The sequence below is a fragment of the Daktulosphaira vitifoliae genome, unplaced genomic scaffold (genome assembly GCF_025091365.1).
Source record: "Daktulosphaira vitifoliae isolate Bord-2020 unplaced genomic scaffold, ASM2509136v1 Scaffold_3, whole genome shotgun sequence".
Lineage (NCBI taxonomy): Eukaryota > Metazoa > Arthropoda > Insecta > Hemiptera > Phylloxeridae > Daktulosphaira > Daktulosphaira vitifoliae.
This window is the reverse complement of record NW_026099574.1, coordinates 37,927,184-37,952,307: the sequence shown is the minus strand read 5'-3', so window position 1 is coordinate 37,952,307 and position 25,124 is coordinate 37,927,184. Positions and strand designations below refer to the sequence as shown.

At 29.3% G+C, this 25,124-nt stretch overlaps 4 protein-coding genes across 5 annotated transcripts in view; all 4 read left to right on the top strand.

The window, feature by feature from the left end:
• LOC126901566 (uncharacterized) overlaps nt 1–16,353 on the top strand; it is a 19,979-nt gene extending 3,626 nt beyond the window's left edge. Inside the window, exons 1-3 of one of the 2 annotated variants that reach the window (XM_050678116.1) lie at nt 3,600–3,767; nt 8,510–8,740; nt 16,148–16,353. In XM_050678116.1, the coding sequence (XP_050534073.1) occupies nt 3,707–3,767; nt 8,510–8,740; nt 16,148–16,203 (348 nt within the window). In that variant the 5' untranslated portion in view covers nt 3,600–3,706 and the 3' untranslated portion in view covers nt 16,204–16,353. Of the gene's footprint in view, nt 1–3,599; nt 3,768–8,509; nt 8,741–16,147 lie in introns of those variants that run through there. The other variant, XM_050678117.1, reaches the window with a different exon arrangement.
• LOC126901549 (craniofacial development protein 2-like) overlaps nt 1–19,516 on the top strand; it is a 265,790-nt gene extending 246,274 nt beyond the window's left edge. The window contains exon 2 of the mRNA XM_050678066.1: nt 17,933–19,516. Coding sequence (XP_050534023.1) covers nt 17,933–17,956 — 24 coding nt within the window. The 3' untranslated portion in view covers nt 17,957–19,516. The remainder of the gene's footprint in view (nt 1–17,932) is intronic.
• A 3,634-nt stretch (nt 19,517–23,150) lies between these two features.
• On the top strand, nt 23,151–23,970 carry LOC126902147 (uncharacterized). Its single transcript, XM_050679173.1, has 3 exons — nt 23,151–23,283; nt 23,347–23,663; nt 23,724–23,970. Exons 1-3 carry the CDS (start codon nt 23,151–23,153, stop codon nt 23,949–23,951), a joined length of 678 nt encoding a protein of 225 aa, XP_050535130.1. The 3' UTR covers nt 23,952–23,970.
• Nucleotides 23,971–23,983: 13 nt separating this feature from the next.
• Nucleotides 23,984–24,906, top strand: LOC126902146 (uncharacterized). Its single transcript, XM_050679172.1, has 2 exons — nt 23,984–24,230; nt 24,293–24,906. Exons 1-2 carry the CDS (start codon nt 24,083–24,085, stop codon nt 24,904–24,906), a joined length of 762 nt encoding a protein of 253 aa, XP_050535129.1. The 5' UTR covers nt 23,984–24,082.
• Nucleotides 24,907–25,124: the final 218 nt, after the last annotated feature.

Sequence of the window (25,124 nt, the reverse complement as noted above, 5' to 3'; positions counted from 1 at the left end):
GGTGGCGGTGCCGGCTAATAATAATTAATTAAAAATAACTAATAATAATTTAAAGTTGAAATCGAAAATTTGAACACACAAGTAGTATGTTTAANTCGAAAATTTGAACACACAAGTAGTATGTTTAAAACTACGACCGCAATTTGTACGTAAAAAATAAACTGTTGGGACAATTTTTCTTTAACTTATAGTAGATAAAATAAGACTTATTTTAGCGTATGTTTGAAACTCGGAGTATTTCCGGAACATTTCCAAAACTTAAGTTTAAATAGTTAAATTTTTCTGCAGAAATTGCTATTTTGAATCATTCATGTGGGCACGTAAAAGGTCAGACTTTCAAATAATTCATATCAAATGAAAGGGAAATACCCAAGGTAATTATATTAAAAAAAATTATTTTGTTTCGTTCATTTTTAAAATAGGTTATTGTGAAAAAAATCGTCGGGCGCTCAATATACAAAAAATATGGAATAAAGCACCCACGATTTTTTTCACAATAATACTAGTATTTTTCGTTCATTATTGTTTTAAGTTAATTTTAAAAATTATTTTTAACTTTTTAGTTCGATGTGCTTTAAAAGCGTGTTTTTAGTTTTTTCTAACTATATTTAATTTTCACTTTTTAGTTTCATGTTATGATAGTAGTTAATATCAATATCATGGTTGTAATGGGTAACGGGAAATCAGGGTTCGATTCCGGAGGAGTTTAAGAAACGGCTACCACATTCAAGGGAACCAGCAGTCGCGTTAATTAACCCACTCCCGGAACATGGAAATAATGACGAAAAATGACGATACGGGAATCATCCTTTGTAATCGGAATAAATACCCTATACATATATATATATAGATATATATATAGATATACATGTAAAGGAACTTCAGTACGTAAACGTATCATGCATGAGGTATAACCGTGTTTTGTGGGCGGGCGTGGCGGGGGGAACATTATACATGAGGCATATACGGCGGCAGCGACGTCGGCTGTAGGAATATATAAATGAATATTAACATATACGTATATACATAAATTAATATATGTATATATTAAAATTAGCGGTGGCGGTAGGAATATATGATCTTCGCATAATATCGCGGCACTTTCGCTGGCGTCGACGACGCGACGTCCTGCGTGATCCTCTGGCGTCTAAAGGTTAGCAGCGTAGATGACGACAGTAAGCGAGTGCAGATCGGTTTGTTTACATTGTCACTTTGACAACTGGAAGATGACTACGGTATCATTAGCGGTGGGACGTCGTCGGCCGTACGGCACTTGCTGGACTTTGCACCGGGACGTATAACGCGTGTTGTTGATCAGTCAAATACTCATGAAATAGAGCGACGGCTGATAAAGGTGGCACGAGACGTGGGGCATCGTGTATAACTAAACGACGCGGGGCCGTGTCAATCACAATAAAAATTTGTCATATATATATAATTGATGACACGCGCGCGTTTACTGGTTGGAAAATATTGTTGTCTACGATTGGTGAGCGGGGTGGGGTGAATGCTTTACGACCGTCAAGTCTCAAGGCCGTAGACACGTGCGCGTGGAAAGTTACAAACAACTCACAACAAACAACATACATGATGAGCTAATATAAGTATGTTAAAAATGAATGCCTTACATAAAATCAATCTTCTTATACACATAGAAAAGATTGGGCGAATAGCGCCTACCTAAGGAAAATTTGCAATAAAAACTAAATATATAGTAATTAAAAATTAAATATCTTAAAAGAAAGATAAAATTGTCCGTAGCAAATTTTTCTATAAATTATTTATCAAAAATTGAAGTATTGGGAAAAATTTAATATTTAGTAAAAATTAATGTTTTGCTGTATTAAACATGTGTTGGGAACCTCGCCCTTGGGTATCATACCAAGATAGATTAATAATATTTTAATACATTTTAGAATCATATTATAATATAACAAATATTATAAATATAATATTTATACAATTTATCATAAATTGAATTCAAAGGTTTGTAAACGGCATTACTTATTGGACGCATTACATATCAGAGGTGACTATCAAATTCCAACTATCAAATTTATAATTATAAATTGAAATCTAACAGTGATGAGTATCATAATCTGACACGGCCCGCGTCGCATCGTTATACACGATGCCCCGCGACTCGTGCCACCTTTATCAACTGTCGACCTATTTTATGAGTATTAGACTGACCAACACCGCGTGTCATTCGCTACGGTGCAAAGTACAACAAGTGCCACACGGCCGACGACGACCCGCCAAAAATGATACGCTGAGTCTTCTTACCGTTGTGAAAGTGACAACGTCGACCAACCGAACCGCACCCGCGTACCGTCGCCATCNAATTTCGCACGGCCGACGACAACATGCCGCAAATGATACGCTGAGTCTTCTTCCCGTTGTGAAAGGGACAACGTCGACCGACGAATCCGTACTCGCGTACCGTCGCCTACAACGCTGCTAACCTTTTTTGGTGGATTTTAGTGATCATGTACAAGGTGATTTTTTTATCATAACCTACTCAATTATTTACAGAATAACAATAATTTAAACATTTTTTTTTTATTATCTTTAGTTACACATTATTCTTGAATTTTTAACTATGTAATACTTTTTAAGTTCATCCCTTATGCCTGGTAAGAGCGTCAACTTTGTTGTTTTAAATAGAAACACATATTTTGAATTTAATAAAATCTTTGAGATCTTAATTTATTAATAAATGGCATTTGAATTTTTAGTATAACTTTATTTGTTTATTAGATATAAACACTTAAAGTTTCAAATTTTTGAGTTAATATACATGTATAATACACAAGATTACAAATCCAGGTAGCTAATTGTTTTTTTCAATATCAATATTCGTAAGTACACAGCATTGATATTATCAGTGGTAGTAAGACACATTGTTGTGAGTTCATAAATACACTAACTGACTATATAAAAAGTATATCTATTGATTGTCATAATTGATAATAAACAATCCGTGACTGTGACAGCGATGTCATAAAAAACCAATTAGCTAACTATATTTGTAATCCCTTGTGTATTATACCTATATATTAACTCAAACATTTGAAACTTTAAATGTTTATATCTAATAAAAAAATAAAGTTTTAGTAAAAATTCAAATGTCATTTACTATTAAATTAAAAACTTAAACATTTTATTAAATTAAAAATATGTGTTTCTTTTTAAAAAAACAAAGTTGACGCCCTTACAAAGCTTAAGGGATGAACTTAAAAATATTACATAGTTAATAATTCAAGAATAATGTGTAACTATTGATAACCAAAAAGAAATAAATGTTTAAATATATTTATTCTGTAAATAATTGAGTGGGTTATGATAAAGAAATCACTCTGTATATTATGAATTTACCAATCATGAATAATTTTTGATCATGTAGTTTCAGCAAGATAAATTTTTCTTGAATTTACAATGTCGAATTAATGACGTATAAAATTATAGTTTATTAATACTGATTACGACTCTATTTACTAATACAAATATTGAATCAATTATTACTGAAGTCATCAGTAACTAAAATAAAACATCTGAACCGTTTAAATTAAGCTGAATTTCCTATAAAACAAGCTTTATATTGACTTCATTAAGTACTTTAAATTGTTTCTAATTGAATAAATCCATATAATTTTTTTCAAAAATATTATAACTTCCATTAAAAGAATTTTTTTAAGCTTCAAATATGTTTAAAAATAAAACTGTTTTATTACTCTTCGTTATTTATATAACAATTGCATTTGCAGGTAATTTTTTTTTATTATTGTTCTCATAAAATAATTGATGTTTAAACGTTTTACTACTGTCATGGGTTTTGATATTTCTAAATATTTTAGTGCTAAAATAAAAATTGTTCAAATAAAAAAAATTTGCTTTGTTCATAATTTTGTGATCACAAAAAATAAATTTAAAGCAGTTTTAGTAATTTCAGTTTAAATTAAAATTTACTTTTTAATTAACGTTAATTGAAACTTCAATGTTTTAATAAATTAGCACTTAATGAATATTTTTCTTATAATTTAATTTCTCATACTTATACAAAATGTTTCCAACTTAACAGCTTAATTCATCATATTTTAATTAGAAAGTATTTAAGGATATTTCACATCGTTAAGAACTTCTGATTTATCAAATATTTTGCATTACTTTTTTCTTAACAAAATTTTTACAATTTTGGGCTATCCTAAATGAATTTTAGTTTCAATACGTAGCTGAGAAACTATTGGTTTTACTTTGACGTGTTTCTTTTTCTGACCGGTACGCCATTACACCTACTCCTACTGGACCGAATTTGCTCAACGACACGTTAAAAATTATAAAACATCTATTATAAGCTTATACGCCAATATTTTAAAAATTTACCCTCAGTCCCGATAGTAGATATTTCTAAATAAATACAGTTGTCATTAAACAATCATTGTTGATGTTTTTTCTTTATATTGAAATAACATTTGCATTACTGACAACACGCTTGAAAAAATCTTACTTCCTTAAATAAATAAAATGCTAAATTAAATTAAAAATAATTCAACATATTTTGAGATAAAAAAGATAACAAATGTTTGGATCAGTACTTATTAGTATTATTACTTATTAGAGAAAAGAGTTGGTACATCTTATTACTTCGGTGTAAAAAATCTTTAATATAGGTTGGTTGATATAATTATATGTATGTTATATATTATATGTATCTATGATTGCTACTATAATTACATTATTATGACTTAATTTTGAATAAATTAAAAAAAAATTAATTATTTTTGTATGTTTTATTAGACTATCAATTATATCCCAGCAAAATTTACACTTAACCTGCCCATCATTATAATACTTGCTAAATTTGTTAATATATATATATATATAAATAATATATATAAATATATATATATTTTTAGTAATATTTTATACCATCTGTAATTTATGAATTATAATAATCATGTTTTCGTATAACAGATTAAAAAAATCTCCCAGTTGAAATACTTAAACGCTAATGCAATATTAATAATTCAATACATTTTTTTTTACAATATTTACAAAGTAAGGGCATGAATTAGTATTAAGAGTAGAGTATCTTAGGCAATAGATCATCAAACATTAAAATATGTTAGTAATTAATTACTTAAAATTAAGTTAGAAAATCTCCACACCACCACTTTTTTAATCTTTTACAAAAATTTCCTTATAATAAAATAAAAAATTATATTGATATGTGCATTTTTAAAAAAGTTATAACAGTTTTTAGTAAAAAAAAATTGAAAAAATTAGTGATTTTTAAATTTGTAACTTTTTTGGAGGTTCACCCATTTACGGGGAATGTGGGAAATTTTTTCAATTTTGGAGGGTAATGTCTTCGACTAGATACGATTATTGATCTTTTGACTTATCATTGAAAGTAATCGGTTTTGTGAGAGCTGAGAAAAAAAGGTAACAGACACAAAAAAAAAAAAATACATCATGATAAAACCAATACCTTATAAGCTTCTCATCGAAGCTAAAAAAAATGATTTTTAGTTCCACCTGAATTTAACAATAGATGAAATCAAAATTTACTGTAAATAGTAGTTATAAAATTTCCCGACTGCATATTAATCTTAACAATACCATTTTTTGCTATTTAATGATTACAATTTCATCTAGAAAGTTGTGTTAAAAGTTATGGTAGTAAATTTTTTATTTTTATTAAAACTTTCACTTTAAAGGACAAAAAAAAGTAGGTTAAAAAAATGATTACTTTTAACATATTAAAAATCAAAATCAATAATAATTTAAAAACAATTAATTATAATATACTTTGTTTTTTTCAATTGATTGCGTTATGATAAAAAAATTACCTGTATATTTATACAATTTATAGTCCATATTAAAGTGCGTATCCATAATAGAGTAAATACACAGTTTTAAATGAATTAGTAAATCTAAATCCAAGGCATCATATTAGAATTATATGGAATTTGTAAGTAGGATTTTGAAAAAATATCTGGTCTGATATTAGTTTGAAAAAAAAATATTGAGATAAGGCTAACTTGATCCGATTTTTTATATACACGATAGCTCAAAGTTAATAGTATCAATAATAAATTTACAAAAAAAAATCGTTTTACAGATTAAATGTATAAAAAAAATTATCTAAAATCAATTAAAATTAATTCTCTGCAATATTGTCTTTGGATTTAAATCAATTTTAGTGATTTCAGCTACACATTTCAATTAAATTCATTTTTAATCTATTTCTACGCTCTGACACACATACACAAACACCTATACCTATAATTATATTATAGTATTATATTATGGTATTTAAGTGATACTTTAGTATCTCCTGAAAATCTACCTATAATCACATTTGATGCTCGATGAACGAAATAAAACCTACAAAAGTCAAGAGTATGACACAAACATTTAAACTCCATTGAGTATTTGTAATATTGACAACAAATTTAGTCTACAGTTTGTTTTTAGACTTTCTATTTGAGTATTTTTAGTTATTATTTAAAAGTATTACTGCAAATATTTAAAATAAAAACGATAATATTGATGAATCAATAATATTTTGTATTAAACAAAAACAAATTTGAAAAGTTGGTTTTAAGAGTAAAAAATCATAAGAAAAATATATGTATTTGTGGTACTTATAAAATGGCTCTTGTAACATGTTTATTGTTCATCTGTTACAGCAACAGATGAACAATTGATCGAATAAAAAATAATTATAAGACAACATTTGTTAGTAATTGTTTTTAGCTTCGATGCGAAGCGGAGAAGTTATTAATTTTACTATGATGTGTTATTTATTTATTTTTTTTATTTAAGTCTGTTGCCACATTTTCTCAGCTCTCGCTGGACTAATTTCTTTCAAAAATACGTCAAAATATCTCAAATCGTATCTAGTCGGAGAAATTACCCATAAAAATTGAAAAAATTCCTTGTTCCCCGTAAACAGGGGAAATCCCCCAAAAAATTAAAAATTTAATAATCGCTAATTTTCGAAATTTTTTCACTTTTATTTCTTAAAACTTCCATAACTTTTTAAAAAATCAACAAATCAACATAACTTTTTTTTATACTAAAACCTTAGATATTTACCTTCATTTGATATCATTTTTTTGAAAATCTATCACTTAACCTGCTCATTCGGGGGGATTTAAAATAGCAACTTTTTTACAAAAATTAACTTTTACAACTTAATTTTTGAAAATGTTCCGGAAATACTGCGTTCTTTAAACATATATCAAATTAAATCTTTTTTTATGTACTATAAAATGAAAAAAAAAAATTTGTCCCGACACTTTTTCTTCTACATTTAAACGGCTGCCGTAGTTAAAAAAACACTATTTTTGTGTTAAAATTTTCGATTTTAAATTTTCAACTTAAAAGAGATATAACTTGTTGAAAAATGTATATATCAGCACAATTTTTTTTTCCTAAATACATTATAAGTACATCTTTCATTTGACATACTTTTTATTAAAATTGGACAATTTTCCCTTATATAGGGGGCATTCAAAACTTGAAATATTGTAAAAAACATAGATCTTTTTCAACTGAACTTTCCTTGTTGAAAATGTTCCGGAAATACTACGTCCTTTAAACATATATCTAATCAAAGGTTATGTTATATACTATCAAATGAAAAAAATAAATTTGTCCCGACATCTTATCTTCTATGTGCAAATGGCTGTCGAAAATTAATGTTTGCGATAAAAATTAACTTTTATCGGGATGTTTTTTGTACTTAAAACTGCCATAACTTTTTCAAAAATGAACAAATAAAAATAATATTTTTTTGAATGGAAACCTTAGGTATTTCCCTTTCACTTGATATAATTTTTTTTGAAAATCTAACACTTATTCTGCTCACTGGGGGGATTTAAAATAGTAACTTTTTTACAAAAAATAACTTTTTCAACTTAATTTTTGAAAATGTTCCGGAAATACTGCGTCCTTTAAACATATATCAAATCAAAGGTTATTTTATGTACTATAATATGAAAAAAAAAATTTGTCCTGACGACCTATCTTCTATGCGCAAAAGGCTACCGTATTAAAAAATATGCTATTTTAACAATTTTTTTTTTTTTAATTGAACACTATCTACAGATTTGCATCGAAGCGCTTTTTATGATAGTGATTTTAATCACTGTTAGATATCATCTATACTTGACCCAACTATGCCACGACCCCACTGTGCTGCCACTCCATTGTGCTGGGTTTTTTTTTATCACATTACAAAGTTAAAAGTAGTTGTTCCTATTTACAAAAATTAAAGTTCAGTTTTTTTTATCGTTAATGAGATGAAAAAACTTATTTTACTGTACATTATTGTAAGTTTTAAACCAAATAATTTTCTCTTAACGAAAATTAAAAATTTTCAATAGTTTCTGAGAAATTGAGTATCTTACCCAAATTCAATCATTTTGTATTAAATTGAAAAGTGTTATCTAAAAATAATTATTCAAAATTGAGATTTAAAGCTTGAAATAATTTTTAGTTCCAACAAATATTGTAGAATATAACAACAGCGAAGTCTGTACAAATGACGCCAATTATGAAAATGAACAAAGAAATAAGTATTTTCCAGAAGGCCACATGAATGCCAAAATAATGCATGATTACATAACAAAATTCTTAACTAATATTACCAGAGGTATTACTGAAAAGGATTGTCAAGATTTTATCGATCGTTTCGCAAGTAATCCAGACAAAGGACTTACACAAAAAGGTAAGAGATACGTTGTCTAAATTAATAGTAATTTTATGAATCTATCCGGACTATTAATATACACCCATTCAAAAAATTACAATTTAAACACGTTTGTTATTATAATAATTTAATAAACATAACCGGGGCATATTTAAAATTCATTTTAGCTGGGGCGACTTAATTTTTTTTACTATGGGAAACAGAAAAAATTTTTTTGCTTAAAGTCAAATAAACAATTAAGGTTCTTTTTAGCCATATTTTGTAAATATTACATTTAAAAAAAAAAAATTGTTAGCGCATATTTTTTTATCATAACCCACTCAATTACTTACATCATAACAATAATTAAAAATTTTTTTTTGTTTTATTATTATCTTTAGTTACACACTATTCTTGAATTATTAACTATGATATACTTTTTAAGTTTATCCCTTATGCCTGGTAAGAGCGTCAACTTTGTTTTATTAAATAGAAACACATATTTTTTATTTAATAAAATTATTGAGATCTTTATTTATTATTAAATGGCATATCAATTTTTAGTATAACTTTATTTGTATATTAGATATAAACATTTAAAGTTTCAAATTTTTAAGTTAATATACATGTATAATACATAAGGGTTTACAAATACAGGTAGCTAATTGTTTTTTTATGATGTTGCTATCACAATCACAGTCTGTCAGTGTTTTTTGTTAATTATTACTATCAATAGATATACATTCTGTATTGTCAGTTAGTGTATTTATAAACTCACAACAATGTGCCTTACTACCATAGATAATAACAATGCTGTGTACCTGCTAATATCGATCTCATAAAAAACCAATTAGCTACCCGTATTTGTAAACCCTTATGTATAATACATGTTATATCTAATATACAAATAAAGTTATACTAAAAATTGATATGCCATTTAATAATAAATAAAGATCTTAATAATTTTATTAAATTTAAAATATGTGTTCCCATTTAAAAAAACAATTTTGACACCTTTACCACAAAGAGATGAACTTAAAAAGTATTATATATTTAATAATTTAAGATAAATGTGTAAAAAAAAATAACCAAAAATTAAAAAGTTTAAATTATAATTATTTTGTAAGTAATTGAGTGGGTTATGATAAAAAAATCACTCTGTATAAAAAAAAAAATAACAAAATTTATTAATTTTACTATTAATAATTCATACTATTTTTATTATATTGTTAATAAGTATTGATAATATAGTAAAATATAGTTTATGATGAATTATATTATTTATATCAATTCTTTAAGCCGCGACGATTGTACTAATCGCGATATTTTGACTAAACTATGATCTTATCTTAAAATAATAATCAAGTAATGTTTAATTTAAAATATATATATATATATATTTTTAACTACCCTACGGTACTTTTTATTGAGACGATCATAAATCTTAATCAATTAAATGGTTATAAAAATTATAAATATACATTTTACTAATTAATATATATATATATATATATTGTTAACGCCACATAATGGTTCGTGTGTTATATTATTTCTGTTTTTATAATTAGCGGACTGTATAATATAAATTAAAATCCTAAACAATGTGATTTTATGTAATTAATATAAAAATGATTTATTAATTCACAAATATAAATTCTATACAATTTATAATTAATTGACATTGAGCAGAGCTAGCGGATAGGTTATTGCGGCCGTTGTCCGCAATAACCTATCAGTACTGACGCACTGATATAATGAAAAGTCTTAACAATATATATATACTAATACAACATGAATGGGATTTACACTTCCTGTGAAGTGGTCTCTAATTTAGTCTAATAATAATAAATTATATTAAAATTGTAAAATAAATATTTATAAATTTAAACTAAGTCATATGGCTTGACGCGTTTTAAACGTCTTAGGTCATTGGAATTGTCCAATAGTTGAATTGCCGCTATATTTTCATGGGTTTCCAACCTCATTATATGCTTACGTGCAAACCGAGTGACTTCATCTGCTACGGTTGGTAACATCATATCTCGATGAATTACATTATTTATTTCGAATCTGTAAGCCGCGACGATAGGTATTCTCACGATATTTGTAAAGACAAATATCGTGAGTAGCTTTTTTGCCGCTTTGATAATATCATTAGTTAGTTTATATACTACTGTTTCTATGTTACTTGCTGTTTTCAACTGTACGGAAAGTGGTTTTTCTAAATCCCAGTCTGTCTGTTTATTCGTGAGAATAATTTTCCGATTTTTTAATATGACGTTCGAACTTATTGTTAATAATACAGGAATGTGATCAGGCGGCAAGTCTACAAACTCTTCTGCTTGAACATAGAAGAGTAACCTTTAATTACAAAGAAGTTTAAAAGACCAGGAATTTTATTTGAGTGACTTGGCCAGTAAATTGGTTTTCTAGTAGAAACAAACTTAGCTTTGTTGTAATTAGCTGATTTTAATAGTGCATGTCCTTCAGGGGTAATAATTCTTGCTCCCCAATGAGTATGTTATTAATGACTTTGACATTTGTTGCTTTTATGTGCATTGTTGAGTATGTCCAAAGGCTTGGCAGTTTTTACACTGTGGCACACCTTTTTTTTCTTCAGAGGAGTTACTTTTATTTTATAATAACATAAACTATTTAAGTCGTATATATCTTTATTGTTATCTGGAGGATCAAGGTCTACAAAAAATAAAGGTAATTTTATTATTGTTTTTTGACTATTTTTGTCACTAGGATTTATTTTTTTCATAATTTGGATGTCAGTGACATCACTTGCATAATGACCATTATCTGCTAAGGCTCTTTTAATTTCACATATTTCAATGTCAGGGTGTAATCCGCTGATTACAATACGAAACTATTTTCTGTTACTAATTGATATCTGTGATACTTAATTATATTTTTTTCAAGTACTTTTAAAGTACGTCTCAACTGGTGTTCATCACCAGTCATAATTTTAACAATTTTAATAATTCATAACCGTTAGCAATAATTTTTTACTGTTGCTCATGACCAATGGCTTCTTTGCGAGCTAAATTAGAAATTAAATTGTTGATATTTTTAACACCACTGGCAGTTATTGGAGGTAGTTTATAAATTTTTAATAAATTTTTTCTATTTCTTTTACTTGTTTTGTAGATGAACTACGTGAAGCATTTAAGCTACAGCCTGGTTTATCACTAATAACATTTTTATTTTCATTATTATCATGTATGAAACTTACATGCTAATTAACTTGTTGAGTTTTCAACTGCTCAATACTCATCTGGTGCTCTACTATCATTTTTCTTAATGATTCATTTTCACTTTATAGTTGATTCAAATTACTTTGATCAATTACAATTTGATTTGGCTGTGTAATTATCTTATCTTACATGTCCATTGTTGACAAAAACGCCGCACGTTTTTGCCGTCGCACGCAATTTGACCAAAATAAATGTTGATGCACTTAGCACTTTATTGTAATTAGCAAAAACATGTTTCGTTATTGAGTGTTTATTAAACAATACGCGCAAATTCGACACTGTAAAGCGGAACATACGTGTTACTCGTTTAATAAATAATTCGAAACTATTTATCTATTAAGTGAACTTTATTATGTGATATTATTAATTTACTGTTGTTGTTCGAGGTTGACCAACTGTCAGGATGACTGAACTATAGTATTTAATGTTGCGATCGCCCGTTATTGTATTTAAGTGTGGCCAGATAAGATTGTGGTCTATTGATTGTCTGATGATCATGTAGTAGTATTGACTTCACTGTATTGGGTCGAAGTGTCAACTATTTTAAGTACTTATATGTTGTACCACGTCTGCACCTTTTACTCAGTTATGCCTTTCTCGTGGTACGCAGAATATGTGTGCCTTGCACTTTGTCTGCGTCCTATAACTTTATCGTAATTCTCTTAAACTTCTTATTATAACGGCTCTTGGACCGAAATATTATAAAATTTTTTTTTTTTTTAATTTTTTTTTAAATTCATACTAAAATATATAAGGAAGATTGAAATAATTTATTTTAAAGGTTAACGTTTAAATAAATAGCACATTGTTTTTTGTCATTATTCAACTAAATGTTGCTCTAATTTTAATTTTGACAGAAACCCGGATTACTACGTACAAATACCTCGTTTAGTAATATTTATTATAGTCCCAATAAAATAGGTTTTTATTCATTTGAATTCTCTAATCTATAAATTCTACTGACAGTAAAACACTGCGCAGCGTATTTCTTATTACAGTGAACTATCTATAACAAGTCAAAGACCCTATTCATTTTTTTATTATCTATGGATTTGTAAAATATTTATAGACTACAAATTGTTAAGCTATTACATTATTTCACGTTTTAGCGATTAATATTTCTTTCACAACTAGTCAAAACGGCGGTTAGTTACAATAATCGAATACTTGTTCAATATTATGACTTATATCTTAGCCTCTTCTACGCCTTAAATTTTTGTTCAAAATTAAGATGCATATTGATTCAAATTAAATGCATAAGAAGTACATTTTTTTAATATATTTTTAAAAATAATATAATTTTAAAACAGTCCAATAGTGAGATGCGTGATAATTTTCACGGTTAGGAAAGTTTTCCAAACCACACAGCGTGGGAAAGTTTTCATAAACATAAACAAGTTAAATTTAAGTTCGTCAAAGTCAACTTTTTGTTTAAAATTTATAAAAAAACATAAATAATCAAAAAAGTTCTCTATAAAATAATATATTATATTTTTCTTTGTGACAATGGTTTTTTACGCATAAAAATTAATTACTATATTAAGAAAAAATTCTAAATGTTTATTTTCATTTAAAACTCACATGGTAGACACTAGTTAATTATTATTACAAATGAAACTCGCAAACCAAAAGCTTTTCAAGTTCAAGATTTCTAAAATTTAAATGTGTTCTTATATAGTTTACATAAATTTATCACAAATGCTTTATGTCCATTACTGTAAAACTGTTATTTGTCTTAAAAAAATTTTTTGATCTCTTTTAATCTAATTTATTATTATTTATTTATTTTTTTTATAGAATATGTTAATGTGATTTCGACAATTTTAAACTGGATTTATGAAAATGTAAAATAATTAAGATAAAAAATAATTTAATTTTTGAAAAATTTGTTTTCATCAGTTTTTAATTCAGTGTAAAGTGAATGTATTAAATAAAATATAAATTTTTAGTTTTTGTTGTATTCTCTTATAATAAATAAAAAATCATGTTACAAAATTATCATAAGTATGAGTATAATTTGTATTTAATATTTCCTAATAATGTATTATTTCAATTCATTTTTTGAAACTTTAATTTTAATATTTTAGCTTCGATGCAAAGCTGAGAAGGTATAAATTTTACTACGATGTGTTTTTTTTTTATGTCGGTCACACTTTTACTCAGCTCTCACTAGACCGATTTCTTTCAAAAATACTTCAGAAGATTACAAATCGTATGTAGTTGAAAGCATTTCTATTAAAAGTTGAAAAATATACCTTCGTTCCCCGTGAATTTGAGAAATCTCGAAAAAATTACAATTTTTAATATTGTTAAATTTTATCATTTTTGAATGTCAAAACTGCCATTACTTTTTCAAAATGAATCAAACTAATTTTTTTTATATAGAAACCTTAAGCATGTCCCTTTTATTTAAAATTAATTTTATTTAAAACCTGACCCTTAATCTGTTCGGGGAATACATTCAAAGTAGCAATTTTTCCACAAAAGTAAAATGTTTTAAACTATGATTTTAAAAATGTTCCAGAAATACTGCGTCCTTTCAACATATGTTAAATTAAAGCTTATGNCTTCCTTCCAACATATGTTAAATTAAAGCTTATGTTATGTACTATAAGTTAAAAAAAAATTGTAACACAGTGGGGTCGGGGTACAGTGTAGACGAGGCATAGATGAGACAAGTATAGATGATATCTGACTGTAATTAAAATCACTATCATAAGAAACGCTTCGATGAAAATCTGTAGATAATGTTTCATTTAGAAAAATTGGTGGATTATTCCAAAAGCAACATCAACTCTTATTTCTTTGATTATATCCTGATTAGTAGTTCTTTGATTTTAAAATATAATATATGAATAAATACTAATCATAATTATTAAATTTGGTATGAAATTGATATTCAATAATTTAATATTGTAATTTAAACGGAGAAATTATAAAAATAATAAAGAAGTTATATTTTGCTTTACTTTTACGTGTATAAAAATTTAAAGGGCTTGATACAATAATTTTCAATAAAAACTGTTTGTTTTTTTAAAAAAATACACTGTACTACAAGGAACTTTCATCAGAAGCAAAAATATACTTTTATAAATCAACTTTTCGCGTTGTTTTCAAATCTGCAAGCAGACTTTTTCTATCACTTCTAATTTTTTATACTATTACTAATTACATATAAAATAATAATTAAAAGAAAAAAAATTTGTTTTCGAATTATTACTAATTTGATTTTTAATATGTTAAAAGTAATAATTTTTAACCTTCTTTATTTTGTCTTTCAAAGTGAAAGTTTATAATAAACAAAAAAAATTTTCATTTTTAACCTGTTTTTTTGGTTCTTTAAAGTTGATGAAAAATTTTTGATAAANTCCTTGCCCTTCATCATCAGATTGTTCAAGAATAAGCCTAATCTCTTCCTCAGAATAGTTTTGTTTCGCCATAAGTAATAAATAAATACATATATTTAAATTATGAATAAATATAATAAAAAAAGTCAAACTAACTTGTAATAAAATAATTTGCAATAGTTTCTATCAAAATTTGAATAATAAAAATACTTACATTAGTGAGCGCGTGCAGAACGGAATGCTGCCGAATGAATTCTATCACGTTAAATCTTCACTGGTGACTGATAGTATGGAGGAAAATAATAATTGATATATTGATAATATTACTAGTGTTGCCAACTACAGGTACTGAAATTATCTAGCCTTTCAAAAATACATACTAGTATTTATCACGAAAAAACTAATTTGGCAGCACACAGTGCTGCTACGCGTCCACCGGAAGGTTAAGTCTGTAAAAATCAACTTTTTGTTTAAAATTTATGGCAACACTTAAATAATCAAAAAAATTCTCTATAAAATAATATATAATGTTTTTCTTTGTGACAATAGTTTTTTACGCATAAAAATTTTTTACTATATTAAGAAAAAATTCAAAATATTTATTTTCATTTAAAACTCACATGGTAGACACTAGTTAATTATTATTACAAATGAAACTCGCAAACCATAAGCTTTTCAAGTTCAAGATTTCTAAAATTTAAATGTGTTCTTATATAGTTTACATAAATTTATCATAAATGTTTTATGTCCATTACTGTTAAACTGTTGTTTGTCTTAAAAAAAAATTTTAATCACATTTCATCTAATTTATTATTATTTATTTATTTTTTTTATAGAATATCTTGATGTGAATATGGAGATTTCAAACTGGATGCATCCAGTAGTAAAATAATAAGATAAAAATTAATTTAATTTTTGAAAAATTTGTTTTCATTAATTTTTAATTCAGTATAAATTGAATGTATTAAATAAAATATATATTTTTAGTTTTTGTTATATTCTCTTATAATAAATGAAAAATCATGTTACAAAATTATCATAAGTATGAGTATAATTTGTATTTAATATTTCTTAATAATTGATTATTTCAATTCATTTTTTGAAACTTTAATTTTAATATCTTAGCTTCGATGCAAAGCTGAAAAGGTATAAATTTTACTATGATGTGTTTTTTTTTATATCGGTCACAATTTTACTCAGCTCTCACTGAACCGATTTCTTTCAACAATACGTCAGAAAATTACAAATCGTATGTAGTTGAAAGCATTTCTATTAAAAGTAGAAAAATATTCCTTCGTTCCATGTAAATTGGAGAAATCTCAAAAAAATGACAATTTTTAATATTGTTAAATTTTGTCGTTTTTGAATGTCAAAACTGCCATTACTTTTTCAAAATGAATCAAACTAATTTTTTTTATATAGAAACCTTAAGTATGTCCCTTTTATTTGAAATTCATTTATTTTTAAAACCTCACCATTAACTTGTTCAGGGGATGGATTCAAAGTAGCAATTTATTCACAAAAGTTAAACGTTTTAAACAGAGCTTTTAAAAATGTTCCAGAAATACTGCGTCCTTTCAACATATGTTAAATTAAAGCTTATGTTATGTACTATAAGTTAAAAAAAAAACTGTAGCACAGTGGGGTCGAGACACAGTGTAAACGAGGCATAGATGGGACAAGTATAAATAATATCTGACAGTGATTAAAATCACTATCATAAGAAACGCTTCGATGAAAATCTGTAGATAATGTTTCATTTAGAGAAATTGGTGGATTATTCCAAAAACTACATCATCTCTTATCTTTGATTATATCCTAATTAGTAGTTCTTTAATTTCAAAATATAATATATGAATAAATACTAATCATAATTATTAAATTTAGTATGAAATTGATATTCAATAATTTAATATTGTAATTTTTTAAAAATTTTTATTATTTTTTAATAGCTTTCAATTCAGAAGTATTATTATAGCTAAACGATTAAAATAAAACTATGCAATAGAAACTAACACTATATAATAGGAACTAAGACTATACAAAGGAAGAAGAAAAAAAAATAACAATGAAACACATTTAAACACATCGTTAAATTAATAAATTAAACATACTAAAAATATTAAAAAAGAAAGAAAAAAACAGACCTAGGATATTAATTAACATACAGAAAAATATTATATAACGAAGCCAGTAAAATGAACGATGGAAATTATTTGTATAATTATTGAGGAGGTTTTAATAAGTTTTAATAAGGATATTAAAACTATTAATGGGTGAAATATTATTAAGGGAGGACAGGAAATTTCACAAGAGTAAACGGTTATGTTGTATAGCTAGGCAATCAAATAGTAAATGAGGATAATTACAGGGGACTTCATCATTGTGTTTGGGGCAGAAGGGGGAATGGTTTAGTGACATGTTAAAGGCATGACTAGTTAATCAATTTTGACCAAATCTAAGACGGGAAAAAGAGGTAATATGGAAACGGGACAGATGAAGGTTGTAAAACCAAGGACGTTTAGGAATAGTTGGTACTATAGATTTATGCCAGTTAGCTAAAGAGAAATTTGACCATTTATCCTGCCATGCTTTATTAATAGTTAAATGAAAAGAGGAAGGAGATCGGAAGAGGGAATTCTTAGGATAGGTGGTCGGTTGAAGGAGTTAGTCAGTTTGGCTAGATGGTCTGCTATCTCATTGCCATAGATTCCGACATGACTCGGGCACCATAAAAATTCAACATTAATGTCCATTAAATAGAGACTATAAATTAAGGCTTTAATTTTGATTGTGAGGAAGGATCTACTTTTTTTAAAAGGAACTGAGGAAAGAGAGGATAAAACTGACAGTGAATCCGAGACAATCAGAACATTTATTATATTGAGTGATTTGACGAATTCGAGAGCCGAGGATATCGCATAAGATTCGGTGGTGAATGAACAAGCTTTTGAAGGGAGATTATCTTAGAAATTTATGTTTAGACTAGGAATAAAAAAGGAAAAACCGGCGGAATTAGTTTAAACTGAGCCGTCGGAGAATATGAGGCAATATTTAGCAAACCGAGATGTAATGAGTTCATCAAAAAGATAACTGACAAAATTAGTTGGGAGAGATTGTAATTGAGGCTTGCTATAAGAAATAAATAGATGGTTAAAGTGAATTTTTGGAAAATGAATAAGTGCCTGAAATGGAATGTCGTATATAGGTAGGCGATTGATTAAGGTAATTATGGAATTAAGGTAGGGAATCAAGATAGTAGCAATTGAGGCAAGTATTGGAAGAGCTTTGGGTACATATCGCCAAAGTGAGCTTAGTGAATGAAAACAATGAAATATTAACTTGCAGGACAGGATATCGGTTTTAAAATAAATTTACGGGCTATAAGTAACGAGATCGAATTTCAATTGGAGGGCATACACATTCTACTTCTAAACTCATATTAGAGGTAGAGTAAACTGCACCTATAATTGTGCGTAAACAAGCAGCGAGTAGAGAATTGATTTTTTTACGATGAACAGTGGAAGCTGAGGCATATAAAAAGGAACCATAGTCGACTTTAGAGTGGATAAGAGTCTTAAAAATAAGTAAGAGCGAGGAGGGGTGGGAGCCCCACCAGGTACTTGCAATGGAACGTAGAAGATTAGACCAGCGTTATATGGAAGAGATGAGGTACTTAATATGAGGCATCCAGTGGAGTTTCTGATCTAGTTTAAGTCCGAGGTAAGTAACACAATCAGAGAAGGATAAGCTAACTCCATCAAGCAAAATTGAAGGCTGTTGTAGGATGTGTTTTCTAGTAAATATTAAAGCTTTGCTTTTTATTTTGATTCAAAATAGGAAAGCTGGAGTACAGAGGATCTGGAGTGCATTATTTATATTCACTACAGTAACCTGGAGTGAACTATGGGAAGAGAAGATAACTATATCATCGGCGTAAAGTAAACTAGAAAAATTATTAGATGTGAGTGATTTGCTTATATCAGCAGTATATATGTTAAATAAAATAGAACTGAGGCAGCTACCTTGAGGAAGACCTCTTTAAGGAATACGTTGGTAGGAAGGACCAAACGGTGATTTAAAGTGAAGCAGGCGACATTTAAATAAAGAAATATGCACACCGATATAGAAATGTTGATTGAGAGAAGACTTGTAACAAGAAGAGGGATGTTAACAGAGTCAAATGCACCACGAACGTCAACGAAGACTGCCGTAGTAAATTGGCGGTTACAAAGGAAAAAAAGGAGAAATATTATCCAAGCCAGCAGCAGCAGATTTCCTGGAAGAGATAGTTAAGGACAGTTCGTGACGACTGAAAGGAGAGGAAAGGAAGCTATTATTACTATTATTTGCTAAATTGTTTGAAAAATGTAATTCAAGTTCATCAGGAGCAGGAACGTAAGGAGGTGCAATTTTATTACAAAAGTCGATAAACCAAACATTGTTGGTGGTGGAAGAAGGACGATTTGTACAGTTTTTGAATTTTTTAGCTATGGTCCAAAATTCAGAGATGGACGTTGAAGGGTTGCTGCATAAATTTAACCAAGAGTTTTTTTTCCTTTTTTAGAATTTTGGTTGTGTTGGATTTTGATTTTTTATATGTTATAATATAACATGACTATATGACAGTTATATAGTCATGAAGAGAACTTGAGGATCTGTATTTTTTGAAATGAAAGGAGCTCATTTTAACTGCAGTGGTGCAGGTTGAGTTCCACCAAGGAGGAGAATGGCTAAAACCTATATTGTTCGAACGCTTACGCGGGATTGAAAGTTTTGCAGCTCTTATTAGGATATTAACAAAATTTTTTTAATATATTGTAGGGAAGGTGAATTCAGACCAAGGTTTGAGTAAGGTAGAGACAATTGGAGAGAAAAAGGTCCAATCTGCTAAGTCTAAATTAAACCTGAAATTATTTGAATCATTGGAGGAAGAGTCACTGTTAAAGCGACCCGAACTCTGAGTGGGCTGTATAGAAAGACTTCTTACAATAGGATAGTGGTCGCTACCGTGAGGATCACCCAAAACGTACCAAGAAGATGACAAGAAAATGTTAGGGGAGCATATGGTTAGGTCAACAGCAGTATCCGGGAACGGTGGCCGGTTAGCTCTAGTTGGAGCGCCTGTGTTCAGAATACATAAATTATGCTGACTGATGGTTAAGTGAATAATATTGCCTCTATAATTGGAGTTTAGTAAACCCCAGGCAGAATGATGACCATTAAAATCTCCTGCAATAATGGAGTTATTGGAGAGTAGTTCAGAAACTATTAGAGTAAAAGGATTAGATGAAGGAGGAATGTAAATAGACCATAGTTGAAAGGTGTTATTGTCCGGCATTAATATATTGATACCAACTAGATCGATTGAAAAGGTACTGAGCATTTGTTTCAGATTGTTATTAAGTGTAATGGGATGAAATTGAATTGAGGAATGGATCAAGATGGCGACACCGCCATAACCATCTTGTTGGTCAGAGCGGACTGAGTTAAAATTAGAAAGGTGAAAATTTTTATTTGGAAGTAACCAAGCTTCTGAGATCAGAATAATTTGGCATTTATTTTGGTGGATAAGAAATGCAAGATCTTGTGTTCTAGATAAGATACTTCTAATATTCCATTGCAAAATGTTTAACATTTAGTTATTGTAGTAAAAGTAAAAAGAGAAAGAGAAAGGGAATAAGTAAATAAATAACAGATACATATAAACCTTAAGTTCATGTAAAATAATATAAACATAAATAGGATATAAATAAGTAAATAAAAATATACACAGGCAAGTGAAGAAACAAGTGTACGTACATAAACATACATGCGTATATATATTGCATAAATACGCACATAGACAAAAGCAAATACATAAGAAGTCATAAGGATAATGAGTAATAAAAAAATAATAATAAATAAAATAAACAATAATGTTGATAAAATGTGATGAGATGAGGAAGTTACTGCAAACTGTTATTAGATGATAAAGAGAGAAAGTTAAGGATGTGAGACTCAATTAATTGATTTAGGGTTGAGGGGGATAATAATGTAGAGGAAGGAATATTGAATACAGCTGAAGAGAGTTGATTAGCCAAAGATGTGATCCAGGATTTCTCAGCAGGTTGAGCATAGGAGTTAGTGGACATGTATTCGAGAAACGAACCATTGGGAGAAGACCAATCATTACTATTATTAATGCGGGTTGATAGTTTGGACACTGTTTTTACTCCCATGATACTTATTTTTACGTTTTTTGGAGATTGATTGTGTCAAGATTATCTTGCAAGATTGAAAAGATTCTATAGATATATTATTTATATATATATAGATAATATTTGCATTGCTTGAGACACTATTCGAAAAATTTTTAGATTTATTAACAATGTTATTATTAAACATAAAAATGTCATCGTTGTACGAAATGTTTTCAACAGCCATGATTTTCTTAATCTCCTTTTGATGGGACCATTCAGGACATGAGCGATCTGTAGCCTTATGGTATCCTTTGCAATGTAAGCATGATGGGGTAGAGTTGTCTTTATTAGGGCAATCGGTAGCAATATGATCGTTAGCACCACAACTGGCACACCGTGCCTTACTTCTGCAAAATTTGGCTGTGTGTCCGTAGCGAAGACACTTATTACAGATAACAGGCGAACGGATGCTAGGAGAAACCGTGAATATGACTTTAAATATTGATATTTTTTCCGGTAGTTTTGAAGAAAGGAACTTGAGTTCTACTAAATTAGTTTGAGTTGGGGTATTAGAATTACGTTTTGTAAATATGCGACGAAAACCACTAATAGGAACCGGCGATTCGATACCTTCCCAAAATTCCTCCTCTGTTGTTGAGGTATCCAGGTGGATGATACCGTGAGAGTATATTAAAGTAGACGGGATTGAAGCTTTTACGTTCATACCAGGGAGAAAGTTAGAATTAAGGCAAGCATTGGCAGATTTGATAGAATCAAATAAAACTTTAACTCTGGAACCAATGGGAGTTATTTGTTTTATACCGCCAAATTTGCTGTGGAAAAGTTTACCAATTTTTAGCGGGTGTAATTTGCCGATATTTTGGTCGCTAACCGTGGATTCAACGAGAATTACCAGAGTCCCGTTAAAATTGTTTGAAAAAGATTTCATATTAGAATCTACACTCGAATTACTAGAAATTTTTTTTACGGTAGACGAATGTACTGTTTCAGAATCATTATTTACCTTTTTTGGCGTATTTGTGTTATATATATCATGGTCGCTATTGTTATTCAAAACATTATCGATGTCCATAGTATTAGAATTACTATCTGACGTTAGAGTAATGGCATCATTAAGATATGCCATATTAGTTTCATTGATATCGGCCGATTCGTTAATATTGTACTGAAATTGTATGTTAGCTGGGAGTAGTTGCGGTTGATTATCTAATAGGTATTGTAGATTCGGAGAAATCGGGCTGGTTGGAAGTTTTTTAGACTTACGTTTCGAACTGGCAGTTGACCATTCGTCGGAGTCTTTTCGATTTTTGTGCACAGTTACTTTTATGGGGTCAGAACAGTTATTTGGTAGACGGCCCGGTTCAGCCGGTGAATTGGGCATACGGAAACTTAAAAAGAAAAAAATAAGCGAGACTACTTATGTGAGTTAGAGATATACAACTAAATACGATAATACTATATGTATAAGGAAAACCGGATTCATAGGCGCGTAACAATAACACGACTTATTGCTACGATAGCTGAAGCCGAACTAATATTGTAATTTAAACGGAGAAATTATAAAAATAATAAAGAAGTTATATTTTGCTTTACTTTTACGTGTATAAAAATTTAAAGGGCTTNGAACGATTACGACATGCTACTGATGGTGGAACAGGGCATTCGTGGTGGGCTGGTGCAGGCCGTCAAGCACTATGTCAAGGCCAACAATCCAAAGACACCTGGCTACGATCCGACAAAACCAAACTCATGGATCGTGTATCAAGATTGTAAGTATTATATATAAAAGTACAATAATTGAGCTGTGAATTAAAAACGTTTAATGTATATAGGCAATAACCTTTACGGGTGGGCTATGAGTCAGCCCATGCCGTACGGTGGCTTCCGGTGGTATGAAGGATCAGATCCTCTGGCCGATCTCCAATTGCTTTCGGACACTGGTAATACGGGGCGTATATATGAAGTAGATGTATTGTATCCAGAAGGGCTGCATATCGAGCACAACGACTTGCCGTTCTTGCCTGTCAACGATGTACCACCGGGTTCCAAAGAGACTAAACTCATGGCCACTTTGAAACCCAAACAGCGGTACGTCGTACATTACGTTAATCTTAAACAGGCGATCGCACACGGACTGCAAGTCGATAAAGTATATACATCGTACCTAGAGCTATTAGCTATGATACTAATATAAATATTTGTACTGCAGGTGCACCGCGTTTTAGAGTTTCAACAAAGTGCTTGGTTGAAACCATACATTGAGTTGAACACTGAAATGCGGAAAAAGGCGGATAATGCTTTTGAAATAGCATTTTTCAAACTAATGAATAATGCCGTCTTTGATAAGTGCATGCTCAATGCTAAAGTGGGTTATTCGATAATTTTTACATTTTATAGGGAAAACAATGGAGAACATGCGGAAACGCATCCGTATTGAGCTAATCTCCAGTCCCGAACGTCTANATCCGTATTGAGCTAATCTTTAGTCCCGAACGTCTAAGCAAGCTCGTAAACCAACCAACCTTCAACGACTGTATTAAATACGGCGAAAGGTTGTGCGCCGTCATAATGGACACAAAGATTGTCAAGTTTCTCAAACCAATATACGTCGGTTTAGCAGTGCTTGATATTAGCAAGTCGCTATTGTACAAGTACTTCTACGACGTATTAAAACCTCATAATGGCGACGCAATTAGCCTGGTTTACATGGATACTGGTGAGTACAACCGTACAGTAGAAATATTTTTACAATATTTATATATTTTTAATTTTTCTCAGACTCCTTCATATACCTGCTCAGAGTCAGCGACTTCTACCAGGATTTAGCCGACAGCCCCGATTTACTGGTGTACGTGGACGCATCTAGCCTGCCCAAGGATCACCCTTGTTACTCGACCTCGAGGAAGAAGACGCCTGGTCTGTTTTCAGACGAGACCGGCGGCCTCACCCTCTTTGAGATCGCTGCACTTCGTTCAAAGTGCTATGCATTTGACATGGAAGGCAGCGAATTCATCAAGTCTAAGGGGATCCGCGGACATGTCGTCCGGAACCATCTGTCTTTGGACGATTACAAACGATGTTTGTTTGAAGACGATGGCGACGATGGTGACGATGCGTCAAAACGAGCGTTGGCCGGAGACAATGCCCGTGTAGTCATCGGAGCCGTACGTGATGGTGAGATTCCACCGACATTATCATTACCGTACACTNTACCGACATTATCATTACCGTACCGACAGAACGTGTCAATTCGTTCTTTCGAGCACGAGGTACGCACTTTACGTACAACCAAGTTGGCGCTTAACCGTTTCGACGATAAGCGCTACACGCTCGACAACAGAGTTGACACGCTGGCTTACGGTCATTATGCCATTCCATCGGAAGAAATTTAAGCAACATTAGTTTTTATAGTAATGATAAGATTGTAAAACTCTTTAAATATCCATATTGATAAATGTAAAATATATTGTATGTTAAACCGTGTAATTGAATTTTATGATAAGGTTTTTGTAAATATAAGTGTTGTATATAAATATATAGTTGTAAATATAGTTTTAAGATTTTTTAATGTAATATTTTAATGAATTGAATTGTAAATAAATGTAAGTTA